Raw genomic sequence first — 24,593 nt, forward strand, 5'->3', positions numbered from 1 at the left:
TGGCTAATCCAATATAATATTTCATAAATATATCTGAATATATAGCATTATACATAAACACTTTCACTGTTATAATTATTTTAAAAGATTAAAATTGTATTATCAATAAAATTAATTTGTGTTTATATCAAACAATAAATTAAGTTTGTATTAAATAATGATTACGCGGTTTCTTTTTATAGAACTACGCAAGCGCAGTGAAAAATAGTGGTCACGGGATCTTACGCGTCGTTACGTTCGATCAATCCGTTGATCTCTGTACGTACGTACGTACGTACGTACGTACACACGCAGCTGAAACTCGCAGCTAGTTAGTTAACATTTTTGCGAACGACTAGATTTCGGAAGGAAGTAACCTGGCTGAATTATCTTCGAAATAACTTGCTTTAATCGCAGAGAAAAAAAATAAAGGTACGATTACTATTTTACGTAGCATATAGACGTCAATGTCATCCTTTTGGGGCAAGATATTGCAGCGTTCATGGCGTTTGTCGATGTAATTCATGTCGTAACGTTGATGTGGTTCTGTGACTGTGTTTACGTTGCCATTTTAATAAAGGGGGCGGGGCCGGGCGGGGGGAGGGTGGAGGGCGTACCGACGTGCTAGCGGTGTGGGCCGGGCACCATGGAGCTATAAATATAAATGGTGACACCATCCATTTTCCTAAACAGGTAGGCCTACTGGCCTAGTGTAAATTTTGATGCAAAAAATGGGGAAAAAATTGCAACCTGACGCCACTTCCGCGATTGTGTACAAAGTCTATGGAGAGTCAAGACAATTTTTATTTCCTAACAAAATTGGAAATGTTTCTCAGTCCCAGATGCATGTCTTATCGGTTTTGCAATGAATGACCTTCATTGAGATGATATATGAAGAAAAAAGTGGTGTCAGGTTGCAACATTTTTTCCCCAAAAATGAACATCATCCAAAAAGACACACTGGATGTTTTGTTTTTGGTAGGGCCTACATGTATTGTTGAAGGGCAATATTAAAAACAAAAGTTTGGAAAGATTCCCAATTTCCCATATCTGGCCATCACTTGTCACCCTGTGCACAAACCCTATGAGACTGGTCTGAAAATTTTTAAGTGTTTTCTCAGTAAATACTTCAGTATTTTCCCTGCTAGATTTGGTTTTTTTAGGACAATTAATCACTTTCTTATGGCTGATAGGTCACTGAAGTGAAGGGAAAAATTAGCAATGGCCAGATATGGGAATCTTTCCAAATTGTTCTTGGGTAGGACTAGGACTAGTAAGAGATTCCACAGTCTGTTGTTTCGGTTGGGCATGAAAAAGAACGTGATGTGCTTGTGAAAATGGAACTCGTTTTCGCAGAACTCCTACGAGTTCCGTTCAACAAGCAAGTCCGTACATGCTTTTGTATCTACGCCTTCTTTTTTTAGCCTAGAACGCAAGTTACATGTAAGTGGGGCCCCATAGAAGATATATCATCACGAACAATGCACTAGTGTAACCACATCAATACAGTACAGAAAACAACACATTCGATAGGTCTGCAGTGCTAGAAAACTGCTGTACATTTTGCCCCTAAACTCCATCCGGTTCGTTAGTAAAAACGTTATACACGCGCGCACACCCCTGATTACTAGCGCCCATTGGCTGCAAACGCTCGGGCTGCGTTAACTTCCGGTTCCAATCGTGCAGAAAGTGCTGGAGGTGACGTCACACTAACGAACCGGATAGCCAACTGAGTTGCGGTTCTCTGTTCTAGTATTATGTATGTGCGTGCACCAATTTTCTAATGTATTTTGCATCTTTGTCAACTCAGTTTTGTAATCGGTACTTTTGTTATTCAGGTTTTGAGTAAAATTTGAGGAACAAATGGCAAGCTTGGAAGCCGCCAGGTCGCACGGAGTAGCTAAGGCCTCATGGATGCTACGGCAGAGTAAGTTATCAGAAGAATTTAAAAAAAAAAAAAAAATCTTTGAATTGAGGCAATCTCAATCTTTGAATCTTTGAATTGAGTTGCTTAAGCATTCACTTGTTTGCTATTGATTGCCTCATCCCCGTTTGGATGTGGATAAGTTCAATTGTTTTTCTGTCCTTAGGTGAAATCCTTTGCAGATGGAAGAACTGCTTCTGTGTCCTGTACAGAAACGGGAACTTCACCTACTACAAGGATGAGAATCGTCAAGAGGAACAAGGCAGCGTCAACATAACCAAGAGCTGCTATGCTGTCAACGTAAGTCAGAGACCAAGCTACAACATTTAGGATGCTATGCAGTAATGTAGTCCAGGCCATCACAAGTGCATCACAAAGCCAGTCAGAAGTAAATCACAAGTCCTTTCACAAGTCAAACGGAGATGACAACGAAATGTTTTGTCACAATGCATTGGAATAACTTACGACTTGACTTGGAATTGGACGATTTGTAATATATCTCATGCAAGATTTTTTTTTTTGGCCATGTAGAGATCAGGGACACCTTTATTTTTATTTTGTTAAAATAAATAAATAATAACAGGAACTTATATAGCACTTTTAACTAACATCAAAGCGCTTTACATTATTATTACCCCTGATCATTGGGTCAATGAACATTCCAAATACCAACTCAGCTCCCTGGGGAGTATACAGCTCGATGCAGCCATTTCGGCGCAAGGCAGATAGAACCAATCACAATAACATCTCTGCCGTATAAACATAGTTATTTATATATTTGTTTTTGTTATTTGATTTGATTTTTTGTTTGTTTACATTTTAGTGTGGGGAAGAGATCAGTGTAGGGTGTCCTCCGCCTGGCAAAGTGAAGAGCTGCCTTCTTGAGCTGCGGACTCACCAGGTCAACATGATGTTCTGCACTGACTCCTTGGACGATAGCCAGACCTGGAAGTCCGCACTCATTGAGGTCAAAAATGCAAATGTGAGTCTTGTTACATGTACCATAGGCTGCGATCGATTTACTTGGCTATGGCTACTGCTTCCATTGTTGCATGTGTAATTACTGGCCGTAGCCAAGTCATTTAGACGTGGCCTTTAAGATTGTTTAGTAATAATAATAATAATGTGGTGCTTATAGAGCGCTTTATGTCAAAGGTCTCAAAGCGCTTCACAAGTATTATCCCTGTTCATCAGGCCATGAGATCAGTTTTTGCAGCAGCTCAAGATTAGTGCATTCTAGTCTCTACCTTCACAGGTACCCATTTATATTCCTGGGTGGAGAGAGGCAATTGTAATAAAGTGTCTTGCCCAAGAACACAAGCACCAGGTTCCCTGTCAGGGTTCAAACCCATGTACCATGGCACGCGAGTTGAACACTGTGACCATTTGACCACAGCGCTCCATGCTTGTTGGTTGCAGCATTTTGCAAAAATGTCTTTTTCCTAATTGAATTGCTAGATTTTAGCTGTTGATGTGATTTTCAGTGGGACATCACATATAACAAATCACACCATAATGAGTAACAGATTAATCAAAGTTTTTGTGTTTCTGTCTTTTTGCATGCCACAATAGCGAACAATTGTTTCATCTGAAGGTCACAAAATTGTAATATCTGGAATATTTTATTACGTTGATTTAATATTTAACTTACTTTTTCCCCAGAGTCAACCAGCCCGCCCCCCAGCAGCCCGCCCCCCAGCTGCAGCCCCTGCCCCCATCATGGCTCCACCCCCTTATGCCCCACAACCTCAACCTTCTGTGGCCATGGCCCCGCCCCCTTACACTGTCACTCAAGTGGCCCCTGTCAACCAGTGGGGCCGTACCACCACCTACACGAGCTATCAGGTCCCCAGCAACCAGTACGTCATCCCTCCGGCCAATCAGACGCTGATCTTGAACGGACGTACCGTGGTGCAGCGGGGCTACCCGGTCCAGAACACTGTGTACTCTTACCCAGGCCAGACGTGCATGTATACATGCCAACGTAAGTAATCACCTTACTATTTCATCGATGGCCAAGTCCGAAATTCTTGCCCATGACGGGAAGCAACACATTTATTTATGGGAAGTGGATTCAGCTGTTTACTTAGGACCATCCATACGTTGGATGTGTTGGGGGGGGGGGGGGGGGACATCCTGAAGATAATTAGAACTTAAGGGAAAGCCATTGTCGAATCTCTTGTAAAGCCATTTTTCATATAGTAACAAATTCCTGGTGTGATTTTCCCACGACAGCATCGCATTGCTGCTATGACTAATGATGGGTCGCCAGTAAGTGAACTCGTCTTTTCAAGAGAAAACAGTTCTTCATTTCACCAACACCAACTCAATTGATTGTTACATAGCTGTGAAGCATTTTTCGATTCAGTACCTTGAAATATAGTCATTAATGCAATACATGTCCAGAACTCATGCTGCATTGAGCTCATAGAAATTAAGATCATTTTCGGCTTTGTTGCTTTATTAAATATGTACAATGTTTTCCCCCTCATTACATTAACAAGAAGACATGCTTTAACCACGTGTCATTTCCAACACAATCTTTTACATTCCAAATTTTGTAATCTTGAAATAATCACTAATTGCAGTTTACATGTCAACACTTTAAAAATGATTTCATCATGAACATACATTTTTTACAGAGATGTAAGGCAAAGTTAATTTAAAGTGAAATTAAAAAAAAAAATCATAAAACATTTTAAAAACAGGAACTGTTTTTACAGGTTTCGCCCTGCCTTTGAAATTCAACAGTGTGCCCAGAAAGTTCATTATAATGAAGGGTGTTTTAGAACTTTGCAAAAGTGTTTTAGAACTTTGCAAAAGTGGCCTTTTAATATCCATTCAGTGCCAACGAAATCTTCAAAAAGGGAAAAACTTGTACAGTTTGGAACTTTAACGTTATTTTTCTGACTACCCAGTCAAATCTCTGTTCATAGTAAAACTATATTGGTCTGTTTCTCATTTGAAACCCTGCAGAGATCCACATTGGAATCCACGTTGTCTCCATTAGCATTTCAGTCATTGCTTTGGCTTCAATAAACATATAAGCCTTATGCAGTTGCATATGCCGCAGAGTTTAGTTTTCGTGAAAATGTCTACAAAATTGTTTGGATCTGAATAATTAATAATGTTGTGATTTTGGTTCTTTTTATTTCAGCTTCGCAGAGTACAACCATTCTGTACCGTTGATGACTGACACACTTTTGGATCGGCAACAAATGATTCGAGCTTCATAGTCTATCTTATGCGAATGGACATATTACATGCCCAAGATGTCTATATTTCAAACTTAAGCCTTAGCATGCTCTGTAATACTTGCTGAATATTTAGCAAAAGCTGATACACATACTTTGTTTATGAAGTAAAATACTCGTACATGTAATGGCAATGCTTTTGTTTTACAATTATCCAGAAAAATTAAGTCCTTTGTATGTTACATTTCATGAAGCAGTTTGTCTGAGAATGCTTCTAGCATAATATGAGAAAATGTTCTTAAATGACTTATAAGGGTTCAGTTATTTTCCTAAGTATCTTTAGTACTATGTTCTTTCGCAAGTGGTATGTTGGTGGGGACTATTGTAAAATTATGTGAATTGCAGTAAATTGGGGTAATCGTAATGTTTGTTGCATAGACCATGTGACCTATAACGTCATGCCGGCAGGCAACTACAGGGCAATCCCAAACATTTAAAGTATTTTTGCATAATTATTCATAAGACGGAATTTGTGTCGGGGTGATGTAAATTCAATATTGGATCTTTTGCATGTTATTTGGCCCACGTTATATGTCAATCAGACTCAACATTTTTAAGCCGTTCGTATTTCAAGAAATATACATACAGTGCTGAAGAAATCCATTGCTAAAAGTCGGCATCATTCGACCACAACATGTTTTTTACATTCAATGCCTTTGATCAGCTGGTTTAGAAATGTGAAAAAAAGTCAAACATATATCTTGGCCCTCTTGCCTAGAGGTGAAATGAGACTGAAAAACTACTTTGTGATTTTATAAGTGGAACTTAAGTAATTAATTTTGTGGTTTTCTTTAATTTCTGTCTTTATGGTTATTATTTGCATAATTAATGTCAAAGTGGAAAGGGCGGTTTGGAATATTTTGAGCAAATGTCAAAAAAGCTGTATATAATAAGTGTAGAACCTGTCTTGACATCAGTTTGATCAAATGCAAAACTATAAACTGTGTTAAAAAATGTCAACGTTTGTGCAACTGCAGGTTTGGAAAGATGGAATCATGTACAGAAGATAGGATCAAATCCTACAATTGAGATAAAAGTGTATATATTTAGATCTGTGGATTGTTATCTTGAATTCTTTGAACATCATTGGTAGTTTCTGTCTGGATTTTGGTACACAGTACAAAGTGCATAGCGATAGAGATTAATACAGCTGATTATGTACACAAACAAGTTGTTTATTCAATTTCATCCCCACATCAGAATTGAATGAGGTACATGTACTTGTAAAATACGCATGTATTTTTTTCTGCATGTGAAGGAAACAAAAACTTTTGTATGTATTTTTTTATAACAACCTCCAGAAAAAAATAATAAAGAACAATACTTCATTGCATGCATGAGATTATTCAAAGTTACCAATCATGTTCATTAGAATTTCGCCAAAAAAAACTATATTTATATTCTGTTGCCAAGCAAAGCTTTTATAAGCTGTATTAATTATATTGCTTCAGTACTGCAATTTGTTGATGGGTTAATGATTAAGTAGCTCTGCGGTAATCGGTGACTGAGCAATAGTGAAAGGTTAAATAAAGCAAATTGAAAAGAAAAGTGTGTTTGAGATTCATTGTTTTAATGAAAATTACTCCTACATTGCTGCTTTTTCGTGCAAAGACAAGGGGACCAAATATATTAAAAGAAGATAGGTAAAATCAATATTCCTAAGTAACCCCTAAAGCTAACGGGGAAATTAATTTGCAGCCAGAATTTTTTTTATCGATAAATAATTGTTATCACAAGTTCACATTCCTCCAAGAAAGTTCGTTCACCTAATTTTTAAAACAATGCATTATTCACGAAAGAATGTAAATAAGTCCAACCGCGCTTGCGCATTACGCGCTGGCGCTTGACTATTGTTACTTTTGACCAATCGGGTACCGTGTTCTTCGGTTAACGTTTCGTTAACAACCTCGGCGGTGATGACGTGACGTGCGCGTGAGGTGTTTGTTTACATTTTGCTCATCAGACCCTACTTCGAGTTGTACACGAGTGTTGCACCAGACTTTCTCTCGCGTATTTGAAGTAATTTGAGCCTATTATTCGCTGAAATATAGCCACAAAAAACAACATAAACTTGTCTTAGACAAGCTGTACTTTGATAGAGACGACCTATTGAAGTGAATCGTCATGATTACTTGCTTGGTCGTAGTTACGATCGAGATACTGCACATCGCTACACCATGGCTGAAGGAGAAACTGGCTGGCTCCCCAGAGTAAGACTTTTAGAACTCATTTGGAGTTGATGACATTCTTGGATCATATCCACTTGTTCCGTTACGAAATATTTTAGATATATTGCCCTTTCAAAACAGTTTTCATCAAGCAAATCCTGCTGTAAAGTGTCATTTTGAAATAACTCTCGGCTTGAAAAAATGAAACCGACGAGGTGACTGAATCAGTATTCATACCAAAAGTGGGTATGCTGTGTGGATGGGGTGAGGTTAGGTAGTGGGGAATGGGGTTGGTGAGGGGGTGGGGTGGAGGGTGTTGGTTAGATGCAGGGGTGGGGTTGGATGGGGTGGGGTGGTGGGGATGGTTGGGATGGTTGGGGTAGTTGGGGTAGTTGGGATGGGGTGGGTGGTGAGTGGGAGGGTTTGTTGTTGGGTGGATGGTTGGACAGGATGGGGTTGGGGCGTGGGTGAGGGGAGGGTGGGTGAGTGGGCGGTTGTACTGACAGCCTGTCCTGAACTGACTGACTGACTGATCTACTGACCAACTAACTGACTAATTGACAGACTGACTGACATACTGAAAGAATGCTGAATGACTGCATGACTTGCCTGAATGACTGACAGCCTGCCTGACTGTTAAATTGACTGATCGCATGGCTGACCGAATGTTTGACTGCCTGACCAACTGGCTAACTGACGTTTGACAAAGTTAATGATATCAATGCAACACTCATGTACAGTATGTGACAATTTTTTTCAATTACAGACCTACAGCTGAGCACACTGAGCCTGAGCCAAAGCCAACTGCACCGAAAGTCGGAAAGCTCCGACTGACCAATCACCATCACCTCCTCCTGGATACACAAATATGCCGCCATCAGATCAACCAATCGGTGCGCACCACAGAGAAGACCATGGTATATGCATCGGCCGTCGAGGCAGAGTCGGCCGAGATCGAGCGCCAATTGGCCAAAGAGCGACGTCAAGTCGCCAAAGAGAAAGGCGACCTAGAAGCCGGGATGAATAAGGAAAAAGCAGCCGTGGTGACCAAGATAGACGCAGCTCAAGGATACATTAACGAGAACCTGGCACCACAGCATAGCCGACTTCAGGCTCAATTCCGGCAGATCCAGAATGAGAATTCGCTCCAAGTAGATGAGTACGATGGCCTTAAGCAGAGCATCGAGAACAGTAAAGTTCTGGAGGATGGATACAGAAAGCAAATCGCTGGTATGGAGAAGATGTTTAAGGCCAAATCTGCCCATCAGGTTTCAGAAAAAGCTGCGATCAACAAAGAGCAGAAGGTAAGGGAAAGATAAAAAATTTGAAGTTTCAAATTCATCAGCAGATTGAAATGGCATTTAGTTTTGGCATCTGAAACATGTTCTTGATATGACACACTTGATACTACACTATACTTGGATGTGTTTGACTTGTTTGCTTTCAGGATCTCACCACAGAAATCAATAAACTGGAGAAACAGATATCCTCTTTGACTTCATTTCGCCTGCAAGCTCTCAAGCTGGAAGAGCTGAACATGAACAATGAGACAGCAGAACTCAAGAGGGCAGCACACAACTACAAAGTCAACGGGGTGCCTAGAGGTCAACTCATTGCCGCTGTGTGTCTTTATTATGGAGCACAGCTGACCGCCTTTGTTTTTGCCGCTATCATGCTAGTCTTCAACATTGCAATTGTTAGTGCTGCTTTTAAATTGGACTTGTTGGATCAACTCATTGCAAACATCATCTAAATGAACACGATGAAAAAAGACTACTGGGGAAGGTTTGCAATTGCAGTAACACCACAGAAGGAGTCTCTTTTTATTGTGGTTTGAGAGTAAGTTGGAGAGAATCAGATGGTGAATACTTGATGTTTTGGTCAGTCTCCTCTGGTTGTGTTCAGAGGAGGTGTTGGATTTGGGTGGATACTGGTTGAGTAGAAAACCGAGTGCTATACCGAGGCGTGAAGAAGAGGAGGTCTGCACATGGTCTTGTGAAATGGGAGAGAGGAGACTGTGCTCACTGAACTTAGTCAGCAGAAGACAGGCCCTGCTGTTGGTGGGTGGTAGGGAGAACAGGGCAACAGATGTCACTCAGCTGGAAACTGGTGTCTTGAGGTATGGTGCGAAACTTGAAGATCTTGATGGCGTCTCAGATACGTCTTGGGTTCCATTTTTGGAAGGGGTGAGATGAGTTCTGCCCTCTAGCTGCCATTTGATAAAGTCATCTGATCACTGTGATTGTCCGACAGTGGCTGACTTGAGGAACTCTTCCATGGGCTAAGTTGTTCTTTGAGTCTAGTGTCGAGGTCGTGCCCAGTTTCTCTGATTTGCCACACTGACAAGGGATGTGCCGGGGCGTATACTCCAGGGAAGTTCTTGGGACCCAGTTTGTCTATGTGAGTGCAGAGTAGGCCTTGAAGTTTATCAGACAGGGGTTGTGGAACACACTTTGATGCCTGCTTGATGTAGGGCACCTCAGAGTCTTTGCAAAAGTGACCTAGGTACTGGAGGCAAATTCAGCACCTGCTGTGGTCTGTTGGGGCCCAGTCTACAGCAGGCCAAAGTCGATCTTCCAACTACTCAATTTGCCTCCCTTACCTACACTCCCCTTTGTACAGACTCTGACACAACAATCAAGCAGACATCAAGGTGTACAAATCAGTTCCTCTCTAACTCCAAGGCCTCCTCCCCACCCTCACACCCAACCTGGATCCTAACAACCGCCCTCAAGTATTTGACATCCTTCGTCATTGTGTCTACATCAAGGAAACGGGTTGCAACCTGGAGGAGCACAAAGCCCATGGAAGCTGGGGGCCAGTTTGATTAGTCAGTCATTTTCAGCCTTTCCAAGCAATCTGATGACTTCACCAACTTGCAGGAAGCAGAACTCAACACCCTCATCCATATAAAGGAACACAAGATGCATCTGAGGAGCTATCAAGATCTTCAAGCATCACACCGTACCACAAGACATCAGTTTCCAGCTCAGAGATATCTGACACCCCGTTCTCCCTACTTCTCTCCACCACCAGTGCTCGTCTCCTACTGACACAGTTCAGTGAGCCCACTCTTCTCTGCCTCAATTCACGAGATCTTGTGCCAGCTTTCTCATCTTTACGCCTTGCTGAGCCCTCGGTTTCCTATGAGCAGTATCTACCAGATTCCATCACCTCTCCTGAACATGGTCGGAGCAAATTGGTCGAAATATTGGGTGTTTACACTGGTTCTTCTCAGAGGCATTTTCTTTTTACACAATTCTTCTGAGGACCGTTCACCAGCTTCAAATCGTGTTAGGAATGGATAGTGATATTAGACTTGTTATGACGTCGATTGCCAGTTTTTCAATCATTAGTTAATTAATTCATTGCAGTTAGAAATGTCTATAATTTGATGAAGTTATTTTCACTATGGTAAAAATTTCACTCACTATATATTTTATGCACTGAATTGCCTATTTATATAATATTTATATGAAGGAAAATCAAAATATTGTTATTAAAATCATGAATATCTCTTCGAAGTATCATGAACCTTAAACAATTTTAATAAATATTTTTTATGTATTAAATAGTGCCAACTAGGAATTGCTTATTTACATATCATATTTATAAAACTGAAAATCAAATATTATTATTAAATTCATAAATATCTCTTCGAATACTCATGGACCTCAAACAATTCTTAGAAAAGTTTTGTATATCAAGATCATTGCCAATTAGGAAGGATTTATTTTTAAAATTTTCACCAAACTCTTTCAATTTTCCTCTGTTGTTTAACTCTACTGAGGTTAAACAAGAAATTATTTCAAATGTTTAAATCCAAACCATTTTTATAAAAAAAAGAAAAATCCAAAAGAAAAGAAAATATCAAAGGCAAAAAAAAGTTTAAAATATGAAATGCAAAAACCAAATATTAAAAAAAAAGATTAAAGTAATAAAAACTTACAAAGTGAAAGTAGAAATTAAAAATTAAACACTTTCTCATTGTGTCTCATTTTTGTTGTGTCGTTTCACTTTTAAAACATATTTGCCAGTTATTAGGACAATGCACTTTTTCATTTCTTCCAGTTTCATGTGGAGGGGACGCATGTAAAAGTAAAAAGAACATCATAAGGCCACGTTAACCTCTCTCCCTCCCTAAAAAGCGCCAAATCTGAAAATTAGATAAAAATCTAGCAACTGTCTTTTGTGTCCATGCAGCTGGTGGCGCTAGATACCCTGCAATTATATCTTTTAGCGGGGGGGGGGGGGGGGGGGGCTGCAATTTGTCATACTGATGGCCAATTTGCTTGAGTGCTGAGCTTCAGTTTAGAACTTTATATTAATATTCATGAGCCGAACACGCAATCAGCTCGGATCATTCGCAGACACTTTTGGACACACGCCCTCGTGACTCAAGCTGCCCAGAACTGGCAGCAATTCCTTCAAGACGCCACGTAGAGCCCTGGCTGCGGAAATGCGTTTCCTACTGACCCTGGTTGTAACTGGCAATGCTTAACTCCGCTGACTTTCCCCGTCGACATTGCAGCCCAAGTGGAAGGTTCGAGCTGAGCTGATCTGAGCTGACTTTTTACCAGTCAGCAGCAACGGCAGTGCCGGTGTAGCACGGCCTGGGCAGACTGAAGTTACGGTGAATTGAACTTGCCCCTTGCGAACTCGACTCGGGTAAGGGAGAAAAATGGCCTTCTTCAAGCGAACCTTCGCCAAGCGGTTCGACATGCTGTTTCGTCGCAGGAGACGGGGAAAGTTTGTGGAGTGTGTCCATAAGGTGATCGAAGCTCGGCGCAGCGGATGTATAGACGAGGATGGCAACATCCTCAAGCCGCTGACGGAGATGTTAGCGGCACATGAGAAGCTTAACAAGGGAGCTGGGTCTAACGGCGCGGCCGAATCGGTCAGTGAGGAGGCCCTGAAGGCGGAGCCGCGTACGCGCAACACGCACCGGCCCCTGGCGCGGCAACAGGTGGTCTCCATACGAGACTCCTACCCACTCCCCGAAGAAGATGACGGCTCGGAGGGCTACGCGTCCGCTGGAGAGACTGACGACTCGTTTAATCCCACAGCCTTCCTGGAGCGGAATCGCCGTACCAGCAGCCGGCGATTCTCCAACAACAGCGAAGAGGGTGGCCACAGCAACCGGCGGGTTCGCTTCTCGGACGAGGTGCAGCAATTCGGCGGGCTTGACAGCGAAGACGTCCAGGAGGAACCGACCGTCCCTCCCCCAGCCGAACCCGAGGAACCACCTGAGGAACCGGACCTGAGCTCGCTGCCCCTGGTACGCAAGATCGAGTACTTTGAGGAGGTCATGACCCGTCTGAAGAAGGAACGATTGCGGATCAAGAAACTGGACGGTACTCTGGATCAGCCGCCCAGCCCCTGCCCTGGCTCTCCGGAGATTCGGCACCGGGTCAAGCTCTTCGAGGACATTTCGAAGGGGATACATATCGAACCGCCTCCTCCCAAGCCGCGCCGGGCCGTGCAGTCTTGCCAGTACACGCAGACAAAATCCAAAATTAACTTCTTTGAACAGTTGTCCCACGAGTGCTGAGTGGTCGCCATTTCGTCTGGAGATGATTCCGAGAATTTCTTCAGCGGATCTTGTTTTCGGCGGATTTTAAAAAATATATTTTAATGAGCTTAATTCTTGTTAACCTTTTGCAGAAAGCCCCAAACTGCATTCCGTTTTTGTATTTTGATCTTCATCTTGTAAAACAAAGACAAAAAAAACGACGCCACACAGTATTGACTTGTCAATGATGTCTAAGCTAATTGAGCCAGCATGCATTATTTTCACTCGAACATGTGGAAAATGACATCAATTGTCCTCGAAGAGCAACCTATTATACATTAATTTGGATGTAGCCGTTCATAAACCTTGATCAACTTCAGAACAAGGACTAAATTTGCCCAAAATGCCGATAGAACAATCTATTGAGTATACTCCCAAGGAAGGAAACGCACAACACCATTTAGAAGAGGAAGGTTTCGAAGATGAAAAACTATGTTTCGCACAGAATTGCTAATTGGAATCGGTTTCTTATGAAATCACAATTAACTCAAATTCGATCGTCTTCAACTCCTCCGACAGCAGATCCTTGACCGCATCAGGCTGACAATGAGTCACGTACACTGCGGGGATTTTTTTTCGGGAGTTTGTGGGTCACGTCATGTTATTACCTTGAAGACTGGCACCTGGACATGGACACCTCGGGGTGTCTGTATGACCGATAATCGATATCCGGATGAGAGCGGGATCGCGTCAATATTAGACGCCTTCAAAATCGGTTTAACGAACTTAAAGGCTCGAGTATCGATTCCGTTTACTCGCATTGGTATCGAAATATTATAGATCTCTCTGAATCCTACCATCCGATTTGGATGAATTGGGTTTCATAATATTTCAAGATTGACAGTGTCACTCAAAATTCATCCAACTTTGAGTCGGTTCATAGTTCATATACTTCACGCAAAAGCAAAGCGAATTTCACGACGTCAAGTCATTGACGGTTCGCCTTTTAATTCGCTTGGCTCTGCAACTATGAACCGTGATTAACGATAATCCATTGGTAATGAAAATAGCGAACGTGTGATACGGAAAACTTTCGTGCGAAAAAAATTAACACGATCTTTTTAAACGTGGCATTTTTACTCTTCGACGTCATCCTTCTCCATGCGCTAGAGAGCTAGAGCAACGCAAGCGGAGTTTTTTTGACGGTGCGGTTTCTTGGCATCGGGCGCCGGGCGATGAAATTATGAATTTGTGGTAAAACCTGTGTACAATTACAAACTAGTTAAACTTTCCTACAGGAAGCCGCGGCAAACATGACTAAGTTTCTCGCCCTTTTGTGTGAGGATTAATCACTGGTCCTTTTGACAAAGACTGCGTGTAATAAGGGAATAAGCAAACGATAAACCCAGTGTTTGTTTTTAAATTAATCATTGGTAAAATGGAATTGTGGGTGCAAAACAATATGTCCGCTAGTGAGTTTAACTAGACCACTTTAACCGTGAGCATTCAGACTCATCGGTGGGAACACGACATTAAACGAAACGTCTGAGTTTGCGTATTTACCATCGGATTTAAATTGGTATATTAGTATTTTTCGAACCACAAACTTTACGTGTGTGTTTTGAATCATTCTGAAGTGTATCCAAATGGAATGCTCACAAGCTTTTGACGGTTTTAATAACAAACTTTGGCAAGGTGCGGCAATAATGCTTCATGACCAGCAGTGCCAGTCTGTGTGCGTGTCACCCATCAAAAGTTAGACCTCGGGATTTTGCACGTACAAGTGCCGCTATCTCATTAAACCCATGACTGTGTCGACCAAAAATAGAAAGTTCCATCGAAAATGGCCGAGCCCACTAACGAATACTTCCTGCGCCTACAACGGCTGATACGCTCAGTCTTCGCTTGACTCAGACTCGGCTTGCAAAGTACCGGCTTGGACGTAGATTTACCCATACAGCAAGGGACAGATTTTTACCGATGATTATTCTTCTTTCTAATTAATATCTCTTTTGCAGCAATGAACCTTTTCCGGGTTAAATGGCGTCGGCTTTTACAAATTAATTACTTCTCAATTAATCACGTAAAGTTTCAGTTGAGAAACTGCTAAAAATAATCGGGCCTTAATCAAAAGGGCAACTTTGTCCTCCAATAAACATTGTACAGTGTTCTTAATTGTACATGTAATTTGTATAAAAAGAAAAGCCATTCATAAGTACATCAAGGGGCTCTAAACTTTCACTTGTTCTGTCATAAATTCATGTTAAAATCAATGTTAAATTGGCAAGTTTTGCAGGGCCTTAGTAATATCCTTGTCACAGTTTAATCATCATCAGTGACCCGTCTCTTGTGGCGTCCATCATCCGTAGGCGAATTTGCAAACTTGGAGTTTCGTTGTTTCAAAAGAGAGGTTCAAAGGTTTAATCAATTCCCATCAGCCATCGGTATGACTAAAATTATTTTTTTTAATCCTTTCTCCACCGAACACGAACTGCATGAGTGCTTTATTGGGTGAAGTAAATATATATTCCTGATAAAATAATGTGCGAACAGAAGAAACACCCCATAACTTGCAACTTATTTGTCATATGTTAACATAATTTTCAATCGTGAGAAAACTAAAGCTTAACGAGAAATCGGTATGCAATGTCTTCCCTTGCTCTGATGGACGCCAGAACACATTCGCAATCTAGATCTTTGTTTTCGTTTACTTCTCCAATTTTGACTAATGTTTTGTTCGTCAAATTCCAAAAAAAAAATTGAGCGAATACCTTCCAATGATTTGGAATAAATTTTGTAATAAATGTTTTACAGTTTTATTTCAAATTTCTACTTTATCTTGTAAAATATCTTCAATACAAATTATAAGTTCACCTGTTATATACTTTCTGTTTTGTAATTTTGTAAAAAAAAAGTTAAGATATTGAACTTTAAAGGGTGTATCCAGGACGGGACAATGCGGCACATTCTATTCAATAAGACAGAGTACAAGACAATTTTTGTTGTTTTAAAATGAAAAGCGGCAAATATTTATCTCCTGCCCTGGATCCACCCTATTATTTTGAACTGAATACTTATCGTTTGTAATCGGATAGTATACAATTCATTAACAATTCAACCTTGGTTAAAGAGCTTGAGTTTTTGAGAAATTAAAAAAATGAAGACATTTGTGAAAACAAATTGTCCTATTTTTCTTGCTGGTATGTGACTGAAATAAAACAAAACATTGTTGATGTAAATATATACGCTTTGTTGCTGTGCTCCTTTTTTAATTTTTTTTTTAATATTCTCCAGTCGAGTCAAACTTAGAGCACCCATGCAGTAAAAAAACGAAAACTATCACGTGGCCCATCCAAAACGTCCCTCGCTAAGTGCCCACTTCATCCAACAATGTACCAGTGGGGACAAACCTTTAATTTAGTTTTGTTGAATATCGTACGACGAAAACGTATCGTCTGCTATGGGTCTTGGTCTTGGCAGCCCTATATTCGGGTTAAGCTTCACTGTTATGACGTCACGGGGAAAAAAAGAATGACGTCACGAATCGAAGCTTAGAATGTCAGGATGCCTGCTGATTTTTTATTTTTTCAGAATCTTAATAGGTCAACGGTGTCGCCTTTTTGGTTCACTCCAGTCCATAGCCATTCATGATGCAAACGATTTTTTTAAGCTCAAGAATGTGTTTCTCCGTGAACCAGATTAGGACCATGCAGGGCTGCGCCTTTCAAGCACAAAACATAAGTCATTTTAAATTGAAGGGAGTCTCGATGTACGTACGTCAACCTCGGATGTCGGTTTTATAATGATAGCTGCATCAATTGTAATTACCTTCTGTGCAACAAGAAGTGCGTCTTTCCAGCATCGGGAAGCGTTGATAATTGACACTTTCCTTCACGAGACGAGTGTGAGGTGGTGTTTTACTGGAAGGCAGAGCCAGGCCCCGCCCACATTATCGTCAGAACCTGGCCTTTTGGAGCTGTGCCCAAAGTGAGCCTAGCTATAGAGAAAAACTTGCAGGGTAGAAGTGCGAACATTGGGCCGTGTGAGGGGTGGATCTTTAGATCAAGGGGGGGGGGGGGGGGGTAGCTTCCAACAAGGGGTTTAGCAGGCATGCATTTGCTGTGTTTTTATCCACAATTTGTCCTATTTTTGCGGCCAAAGAGGGGAAGGGGGGAGCCCCGTAGAGCCACCACATTGTCTAATAGTATCATGCTGCCACCATTTCAGTCATGTTACCTATATCCGATAATGTGTTTGTGCAAAAAGGAACCAGGCTATTTTTTTCCGTCCAGCCTTGTTTTGGTAGTGATTTGAATGGGAACAAATCAAAATGGCTGCAACATGATAAGGCAAAAAAAAAAGTCTCCGGTTTCTGGTATGGAGCTTGCCCAAAAAGTGGTGCGGCGACGCGGCTTTTTTTTTTTACCTGACTTTTTTGCTTCAAATGTCGGCTGATGACCGCAAATGGTGCCCGACTAAACTTAGTGCAAATACAATGTATATGGGAGTCCGGAGAGGCCACATAAAGCTTATTCTCGATCATAACCCCATCTAAAAACACGTTAAAATTGTGCAGCAGCAGGATTCCAGTCAAACCAGTGAGTTTGGCGGTTTTTAGACATCATCTTTTATTGAAAAAAAAACGTTTTCATTTTGCCGACGCGCATGGCTACGGCGACGCGCGCGCATACCAGAAACCGGAGACGTTTTTTTTTGTGGCCTAATGGTCTACTATTGCCTCGGTTGTCCAACATCTTGGCCTTTGTAATGCCAACATTTTCCCGCCCCACTATTAATATTTCAGCTAGACTTTAGATAAAATATGAACACTATTTTTGAACAGTGTGAATAATATGGTTCAATTTGCACGGAGGTGCTCGAAAGCCTATTTTCTGGAATTGGAACTCTTTTCGATATAATGAATGGCGGACACCAAATAGGAGGGCGGTAATTGGTTCGGGTAAATATGGGTAGGCCTAAGTATACTGAGGCTGACGGGCTTAAAAAAAGAAGTTTTTTTCACCTCTAAAACCTGAGGGGAAAGGAATTAAGGTACATGCCTTATGTAAGTCTTACAGTCATGCCATTGAAAGTCAAGAATAATGCCTATAAAGTAAGATTCCAGCTACATGGCATCGAAAGTGTTAACATCTCTCATCAACATCACAATTGTCAGATCGCATTACAGTAATTCAAAAACACTTTCATGGTCTGAAACATCTGGAATAAGTGAAGTTACTAAGTCCATGAGTAGTCGTCTCCCCCCTCCCCCACCACGGTTCGGAGACCTTTTCTATCACGACACTGCAGATACATCTTGCGTGAGTGAGTAATAAGCGCGCGCGTTTGTGGACACCATCAATATTTCCCACAAGGGTCAAAATCAAAAGTATAATATTTGACTTAAAACCACTAAGATATCGTCCCATTGGGTAATGGAAGATAAAAAAAGGGAGGGGGTCATGATAGAAGTTGGTTTTCCACAGTTGTCACCAATTGTAGGGACCCTGGTCGTCACGCGGTTTATTTGCCGCAGGGGTACAACATAAATCCGTCTAATTGTGCTCACCAAAGTACAGGAAACAGCCGTCAAATCAATCAATCAATCAATCAATATATTTATTGTCCACGTTAAAAAACATAGAAATTTGACATCCACTGGCCAAATACAGGTACACACAGTCAATATAAAAACTATATAAATTACAAAATTAGACAAGTTTGAAATACAAAGCAACAAAAGACCCGCACACTAAAAAAATGCACCAGCCAAAACAACGCCAACCGGTCACATGGTACAACATCATAGACAACATCAGGCTGGAAGGATACAGAGAGAAAAGAACACCCAGCCTTCCTACCCCGTAGCCCCCCGTGACCAATCAACGCTGCCCCGACCAATCCATTCCAAGAGTGCGAAAAATACATTACGAGACCATGGTAAAAAATGCTAACAACCCTTAGTTAGACCCTGCTTGCATTGTCGGTGAACATGTAAATAGCATTAGGAACAAATGATCGTCTGGTGCGACATAGTGAAGTCCTAGGAACAGAAAGACGAATACCCGACCTATTGAACTTCATTTCTTAGAAATTTGACATCAAAGTAAAAAAAAACACCGAATTTTATTACAATATTTAAATCCAACTTTAACGTCATCATGCTCCATTTTCAAAGACATTTTTTAAAGCATAGGCCTACACTGGTAACGAAATTATACGTACAATCTACGACTGGTTCATCATAAGGATCGTATTTAGATTTGAAGAAACTACCTGCTAACTAAAAGCATTTCGTGAAATAAAACTTGAGGGAAATCAGTACGTTTTGTTTTTGAAGTTATCTTCTTTAAAACAATCGTTTTCCGTGGTTATCAATTATCATTGACTTGGTCAACCCGCCTAATCACCGGAAACCCAATGTTGTCTTCTCACGCAACAATCTAATACATGATGACTGATAACTTTGAAGCAGCCAACTATTCTTAAAATATCTTGATTCATCAACAAAAAGACGACTAACGAATTTTATGAAATGTCATGTGTTACTATAATTGGAAACGGTGCGTAGAGGACTGCATACGCACGCATGCCGCACCCGTCTCTGGACCGGCCGTGTTCAAGTTGGCCCGGCGCCATCGCACGGGATCATGGAGTGGACTTTCCTTACCTTACCACGGTACCACAGATGTCAAAATGGGGCTCACTGTATTGTGTTGATTGTCAGAACGGTCTTTTTGAAAGGAAAACCGAATTTATTAGTTACTATAGCCAACAGTAAAACACACACTGACCATTACTGGCGAAGATGAATACCAATCACTAGGCCTAAGTTCTGGGGTTTTTTTTTTAGTGGATGGGGGTGCAAAATGGGGAAAGCCGCGCGTTGCTTCCGTTAGTTCCTATACCAATCAGATGGCCATACCGCTAATAAGATACTAGCATGCTGCATCGCATAATTCATCAAAATGGACGTAAATATAAACCATAGACAAATAATTATTGACACCTCCGGCCCCCACCGTACCGGCCGATTGCGACTCGAAGTGAACCGCACTAGCAAACTGCAGACACTGCATGCACTGCAACAATGAAGTAGTACAGACGCCAACATGTCTATCCATAGGGTCTATCTAGTTTCCAGTACATTTTAGATGATGACGCACCCTCAAATTTTAACCCCCACCCACTCGCGACCGGTCCTTATCCCCAGTCCAATACATGGTCTGTTTTTTGGGGGCCTATACTTTTTTCAAGTTCAGGTCGCCGATCATCTTTTTTCGATGCTACTTTGCGCTTAACGTGCGCCCTCTATGCAATCAATTAGGTGAGTTTCTTGTCACGTGATCTGCATCCTTCTCTGAATACTGTAGATATCCCTCCGCACATTTCTAAATAAACATAGTCATTGTTTTTACATATTTTCTTTCCATATATTAACGCAGTAAATCAGTCGTTTAATTATTTTGATTAACCAGTTTATATTATAATGATAATGTACGATACAATTGCGAATTTAACGAAATTTAAAATGTAGTTCGCCAACGATTCTGAACGCAAAGGCGTACTCCGTCCGTGGCGCCATCTTGGTTCAGCTTTTCGAAATTCTGATGTATTATGCGTCTAAAAATCGCTTGAAAATTCGTCAAAACGGCGAAAAGTGCGACCGGTATACCTCGTTAATCGATGGAGTATATATCCAAGATGTTATTGGTATAAAAATTGTCTTGATTGGATCTTTCTTGGGACGGTTCATCGAGTTATAATTCAACGTTAGCCCAAGCAGATCGGAAATTATTACGCTGTCGGACCCAAAAAGGTAAGAACGTTCGCGCGATGCATGAATACCGTGTGCATGGTGTGTGCCTATGCTATGCACGTACTGTACATGTACATGTACATAACCATGTACACTGTACATGTAGCGGGTGTTTATATCACGCGTCGTTGGGAATGGGTGAAATGGGTTGGCCAAATGTTTGGAATGAATGTTATTGTCGAATATTGAAATCATTGTGCTTGTCTTGTGTAGGCCTAGGGCCCTAGGCCTGTGTCTGTTTAAGTTTTATGATAAAAATTAGGCAGACATTATTTATAAATTAGCTACAATCATGACAATTTTACAACATAATTATAAATTCTTGTGGTCGGACATCCAGGAACCTCGATTATCTTCGCATAGTTTATGCAGTTGCCGCGAAGGGGAACATTTGAGGTTTAATGCATGTTGCTATCGAGACTGCGAGAGGCTTACCCCTTCGTGACTTCATTCCAACTGCAAGAATGCAGCATTTGAACATGTTCATAATTTATTCATTAGATGGAATTTTGTTCATGAGTTATAATCCATGAATTGATCCATGAAAGGCATGAATTGATCTCGTGAGTTGTGTGTCAAGTCAGCACGTCGCCCCCATGTGACCTGGCAAATGCCTGGATATGTGAGAAGACGTTAGTCTCACCAAGGTGCTCGAAATGTGACCGCATTGCCCTGTAAAAAAAATCTGCACATAGACCTAAATAAATACCCTGCAACATGGCAACCCAGCATGGCAGCATTTTGTCACTTTTCCTGTTGTTAAATAAAGGTCACAAATGGTCAAAGTTTCCTTCCACTTCCCCAGTATACTTTTCAAACCAAAGGGTCACTTGACCAATGTTGACCCAGGTAACAGCATGGGGGGGGGGGCTACTTATGGATAACCTAAACGTTAAGCGTCAGAAAACATTTGTAGCCTATTTCTTTTCATTATTCATTACGAGGAACATATTTTTCATGTGACTTTTTACTGCTCACATTGAATGACGGTTAATACCTAAAGCCTAAGGTCCTTGTGGTGCAGGTGCTGGAAAGAATGAAGCACTATCAAGACTCCACTTCAGTCTACGAGATTATGGAGAGTCAAGAATGTTTTCTAAGTAGGCCTATTTCCTAACAAAATTGGAAATGTTTCTCAGTCCCAGATTCATGTCTTTTCAACATTTAAAAAAAAACACTTTAGAGCTGTAATCTTTCAAAATGGGTAGGAACTCTCTGGTCAGACAAATGGGCAGGCTAGTCATGAACCGAGGAGATGGTGACCGCTGGCTGGTATAAATATGCAAATTACAATCGGAGATCAAGGAGCAAATTGGGGGATGTTCCTGTTGTTTTCTTTAGCTTGTGTCACAAAAAAGGAAGGCCTAATTTTTTTTAAGGTTGGTTTGAATTTTTGAATATCCGGTTTCCAAAAATCCAAACCAAATAGCGGAATTCAAAACGAAGTAAAAAAAAATCTGGATTTTAGTCCCACCACTAAACTTTTTACATACATGTTCCTTTATTGATGAGTTATTCACATTAAAAAAAAATATATATATGCATGTTTTTGTTGATATGCACAGGTGCCCATGTTGATGAGTTGATCTCCATTGCTTGATGTTTCCCCGGCCACCATGAGCATCAGTAGTGATGAAGTCAACTTCTTGGTGTATAGGTATCTCCAAGAATCAGGTAAATATAGGGATCTCACTGTCACCGAAAAATCCTGGAAAATATAAGCTATCATGGAAAGTCATGGAAAAGTCGTGGAATTTTGTTGTTTACAAGGAGACACTGAAAGTTGATGTTCCAAAAAGAAATTGTCATGGAAAGCTTCACTTTTGTCATGGAAATGGAATTACAGTTTAAGGGAACCTTGTAAATAAATGCAATAGTTTGAATTCCAAAGATCATTATGATGTCTAATTTCACTGCAAAATGAATTGCAATAAATAGAACTCGTCTGAATTAAATGAGCTAACAATTTTACAAACATAATGTTGGGTTTTGCCTTTCACCAACGTATGAAGACCACATTAAATGCTCGTCTTCAAATGCTATTGAATTTTTTAAAATTATAATAAATTTGAGGTTTGTGTTTGTTTTTGGGGGTTGCAAATTGGCTACTGTATAGACAGTGTGCAGTGTGGAAACGTCATGCTGAATATAAAATATTAAATATATATAAAAAGTTTGAAACTTTTTTATTGCAATGTTGAGTTATTTTTCTCACTGGCAATTGTAGTTTTCGTCCTATATAATTTTTTTTTTGATGTTTTGTGCCAATTTTGAGTGAATTTTCATCATTCATGTACCCCATTTTTGTAACCATGCAGGTTTTTCCCACTCGGCGTTCACTTTTGGCATAGAGAGCCACATCAGTCAGTCCAACATCAATGGGGCCTTGGTGCCCCCAGCAGCACTCATCTCCATCATACAGAAGGGCCTCCAGTATGTGGAGGCAGAAATCAGCATCAACGAGGTACGTAAGGAACTTAGGTTTGTTTGAAAAATATTTGTTTCCCATTTCAGAAAATTATAAATTCCATTTCGTCCATAAAACTGTGTTAGAAAATCTGTTTTTTGCTTCATCATGGTGTCATGGAGTGAGTGATCATTGAAACCAGAGGAAAAAATATCTGTCATTAATTTTGCCACAATATTGAACCTATTCAGAGTTGTACTACATTGTGATACCCTGTATTTATTTCCTGATGAATTCATAAAAGCAAACATTGCTTGGGGCGGTTTGGGGCAGTACAGGGAGTAAAAGGCAGGGTGTTTTGGGTGGTTTTGAGGTTAGTTGGTTAAATAAACAAAACTGCCCAAAGCTGTGTGCTGGAAATTGAAAAAAGGTTTCAGATATGTTATTTACCTCTTTGTGCACACATTACAGGGTTTTTGTCCAACAATACTGAACTCTGTTCAAAACATGAATTCTGCAACAATTCAGAGCCAAACAACCCAAAACCTGTGGCCCTTTTTGTTGCTACATTCATACCTAAGGGTTGTGGTGTTCCAAAATTCAGACAAAGAAATCAGGCCATGCTTTCGCTGTCTGGAACAGAAGTTACGACATCTAGTGTGCACGCGATGTGTAGGAAATCTGCCGAGACATACCCACCCCTTGGAAAAAAAAAACTTTAATTTTTTTTTCTTTCTTGAAAAAGGAAATTGACTCAGTGTGGATTCATTCTTGTGATTGGTCTGGACTCCAACATGAGTCAAAGTGCCAGGGAGCATGAATCACACATTAAAATGAAAATGGATTTTCAGTTCCTGGTTTTTTCCCAGGGATGCCAGAATTTGTTCTTTTTTGTCCCACATATTCTTTATTACGCAGGAAAAAATATTCCTGACAAGTGTTACATTGTATTTGTCAGGAAATTGATTTGGAGGTTTCACTTTGTTCTTTTGAACTTGTGATATAATAGCAAGAACAGTGACCAATTTTCCTTTGATTTACATGGAAAAATGCAGAGCTATTTGAAGTCTTTGTTATGAAAATGCCACAGATGACTGTACAAAAAGTTGTGTCCACTGTATGAAATAAAAATGCATACAAGCTACATGTAGCCCAACAAACTTTGCAATACACCCATTACTGAAATCCATACATCTAATTCCATAAAATTTTATAAAATCATGCCATCTATCAACTTTTTTTTTGCAGAGCAAAAACCTTGGTTTGGGGGCATGCAGTTTTTATATTTCTTTGTTAAAAATTGTAAAATCATTTCAGAATTTCTTTTGAATTAAAAATCAGACGGTTGGGAACACAAAGGTCAAGAGAGGCTTTTGTCATAACAGGCTAGTTTACCCTCCATTCATGCGCTGGCTAGTCATAGATCACCTGATTATTATGCGACCTTCAATTTTCTGGTGAATGGGAGTGTTTGCTTATAAATTTACTCAATAGTAAATCTTGTTCATACTTTTTAGTATAACAAGACCA

At 40.5% G+C, this 24,593-nt stretch overlaps 3 protein-coding genes across 4 annotated transcripts in view; all 3 read left to right on the forward strand.

Moving 5' to 3' along the window:
• Positions 1–265: 265 nt before the first annotated feature.
• Positions 266–6,705, forward strand: LOC119723409 (pleckstrin homology domain-containing family B member 2-like). Of its 2 annotated transcripts, none has more exons than XM_038194026.1 (6): positions 266–411; positions 1,818–1,906; positions 2,070–2,203; positions 2,727–2,885; positions 3,566–3,887; positions 5,061–6,705. In XM_038194026.1, the coding sequence occupies exons 2-6, from the start codon at positions 1,843–1,845 to the stop codon at positions 5,090–5,092; spliced, it is 711 nt and encodes a 236-aa protein (XP_038049954.1). In that variant the 5' UTR covers positions 266–411; positions 1,818–1,842; the 3' UTR covers positions 5,093–6,705. The 2 variants fall into 2 exon arrangements, with proteins under 2 accessions (XP_038049954.1, XP_038049955.1); XM_038194027.1 differs by lacking the exon at positions 266–411 and adding an exon at positions 650–672.
• Positions 6,706–7,123: 418 nt separating this feature from the next.
• LOC119723410 lies at positions 7,124–9,105 on the forward strand. Its single transcript, XM_038194029.1, has 3 exons — positions 7,124–7,367; positions 8,092–8,629; positions 8,773–9,105. Exons 1-3 carry the CDS (start codon positions 7,282–7,284, stop codon positions 9,076–9,078), a joined length of 930 nt encoding a protein of 309 aa, XP_038049957.1. The 5' UTR covers positions 7,124–7,281; the 3' UTR covers positions 9,079–9,105.
• An 11,278-nt stretch (positions 9,106–20,383) lies between these two features.
• LOC119723411 (F-box-like/WD repeat-containing protein TBL1XR1) overlaps positions 20,384–24,593 on the forward strand; it is a 29,432-nt gene continuing 25,222 nt past the window's right edge. Inside the window, exons 1-3 of the mRNA XM_038194030.1 lie at positions 20,384–20,656; positions 22,222–22,330; positions 22,975–23,120. Of these exons, the coding sequence (XP_038049958.1) occupies positions 22,273–22,330; positions 22,975–23,120 (204 nt within the window). The 5' untranslated portion in view covers positions 20,384–20,656; positions 22,222–22,272. The remainder of the gene's footprint in view (positions 20,657–22,221; positions 22,331–22,974; positions 23,121–24,593) is intronic.

Source organism: Patiria miniata, unplaced genomic scaffold (genome assembly GCF_015706575.1).
Source record: "Patiria miniata isolate m_02_andy unplaced genomic scaffold, ASM1570657v1 HiC_scaffold_17, whole genome shotgun sequence".
NCBI lineage: Eukaryota > Metazoa > Echinodermata > Asteroidea > Valvatida > Asterinidae > Patiria > Patiria miniata.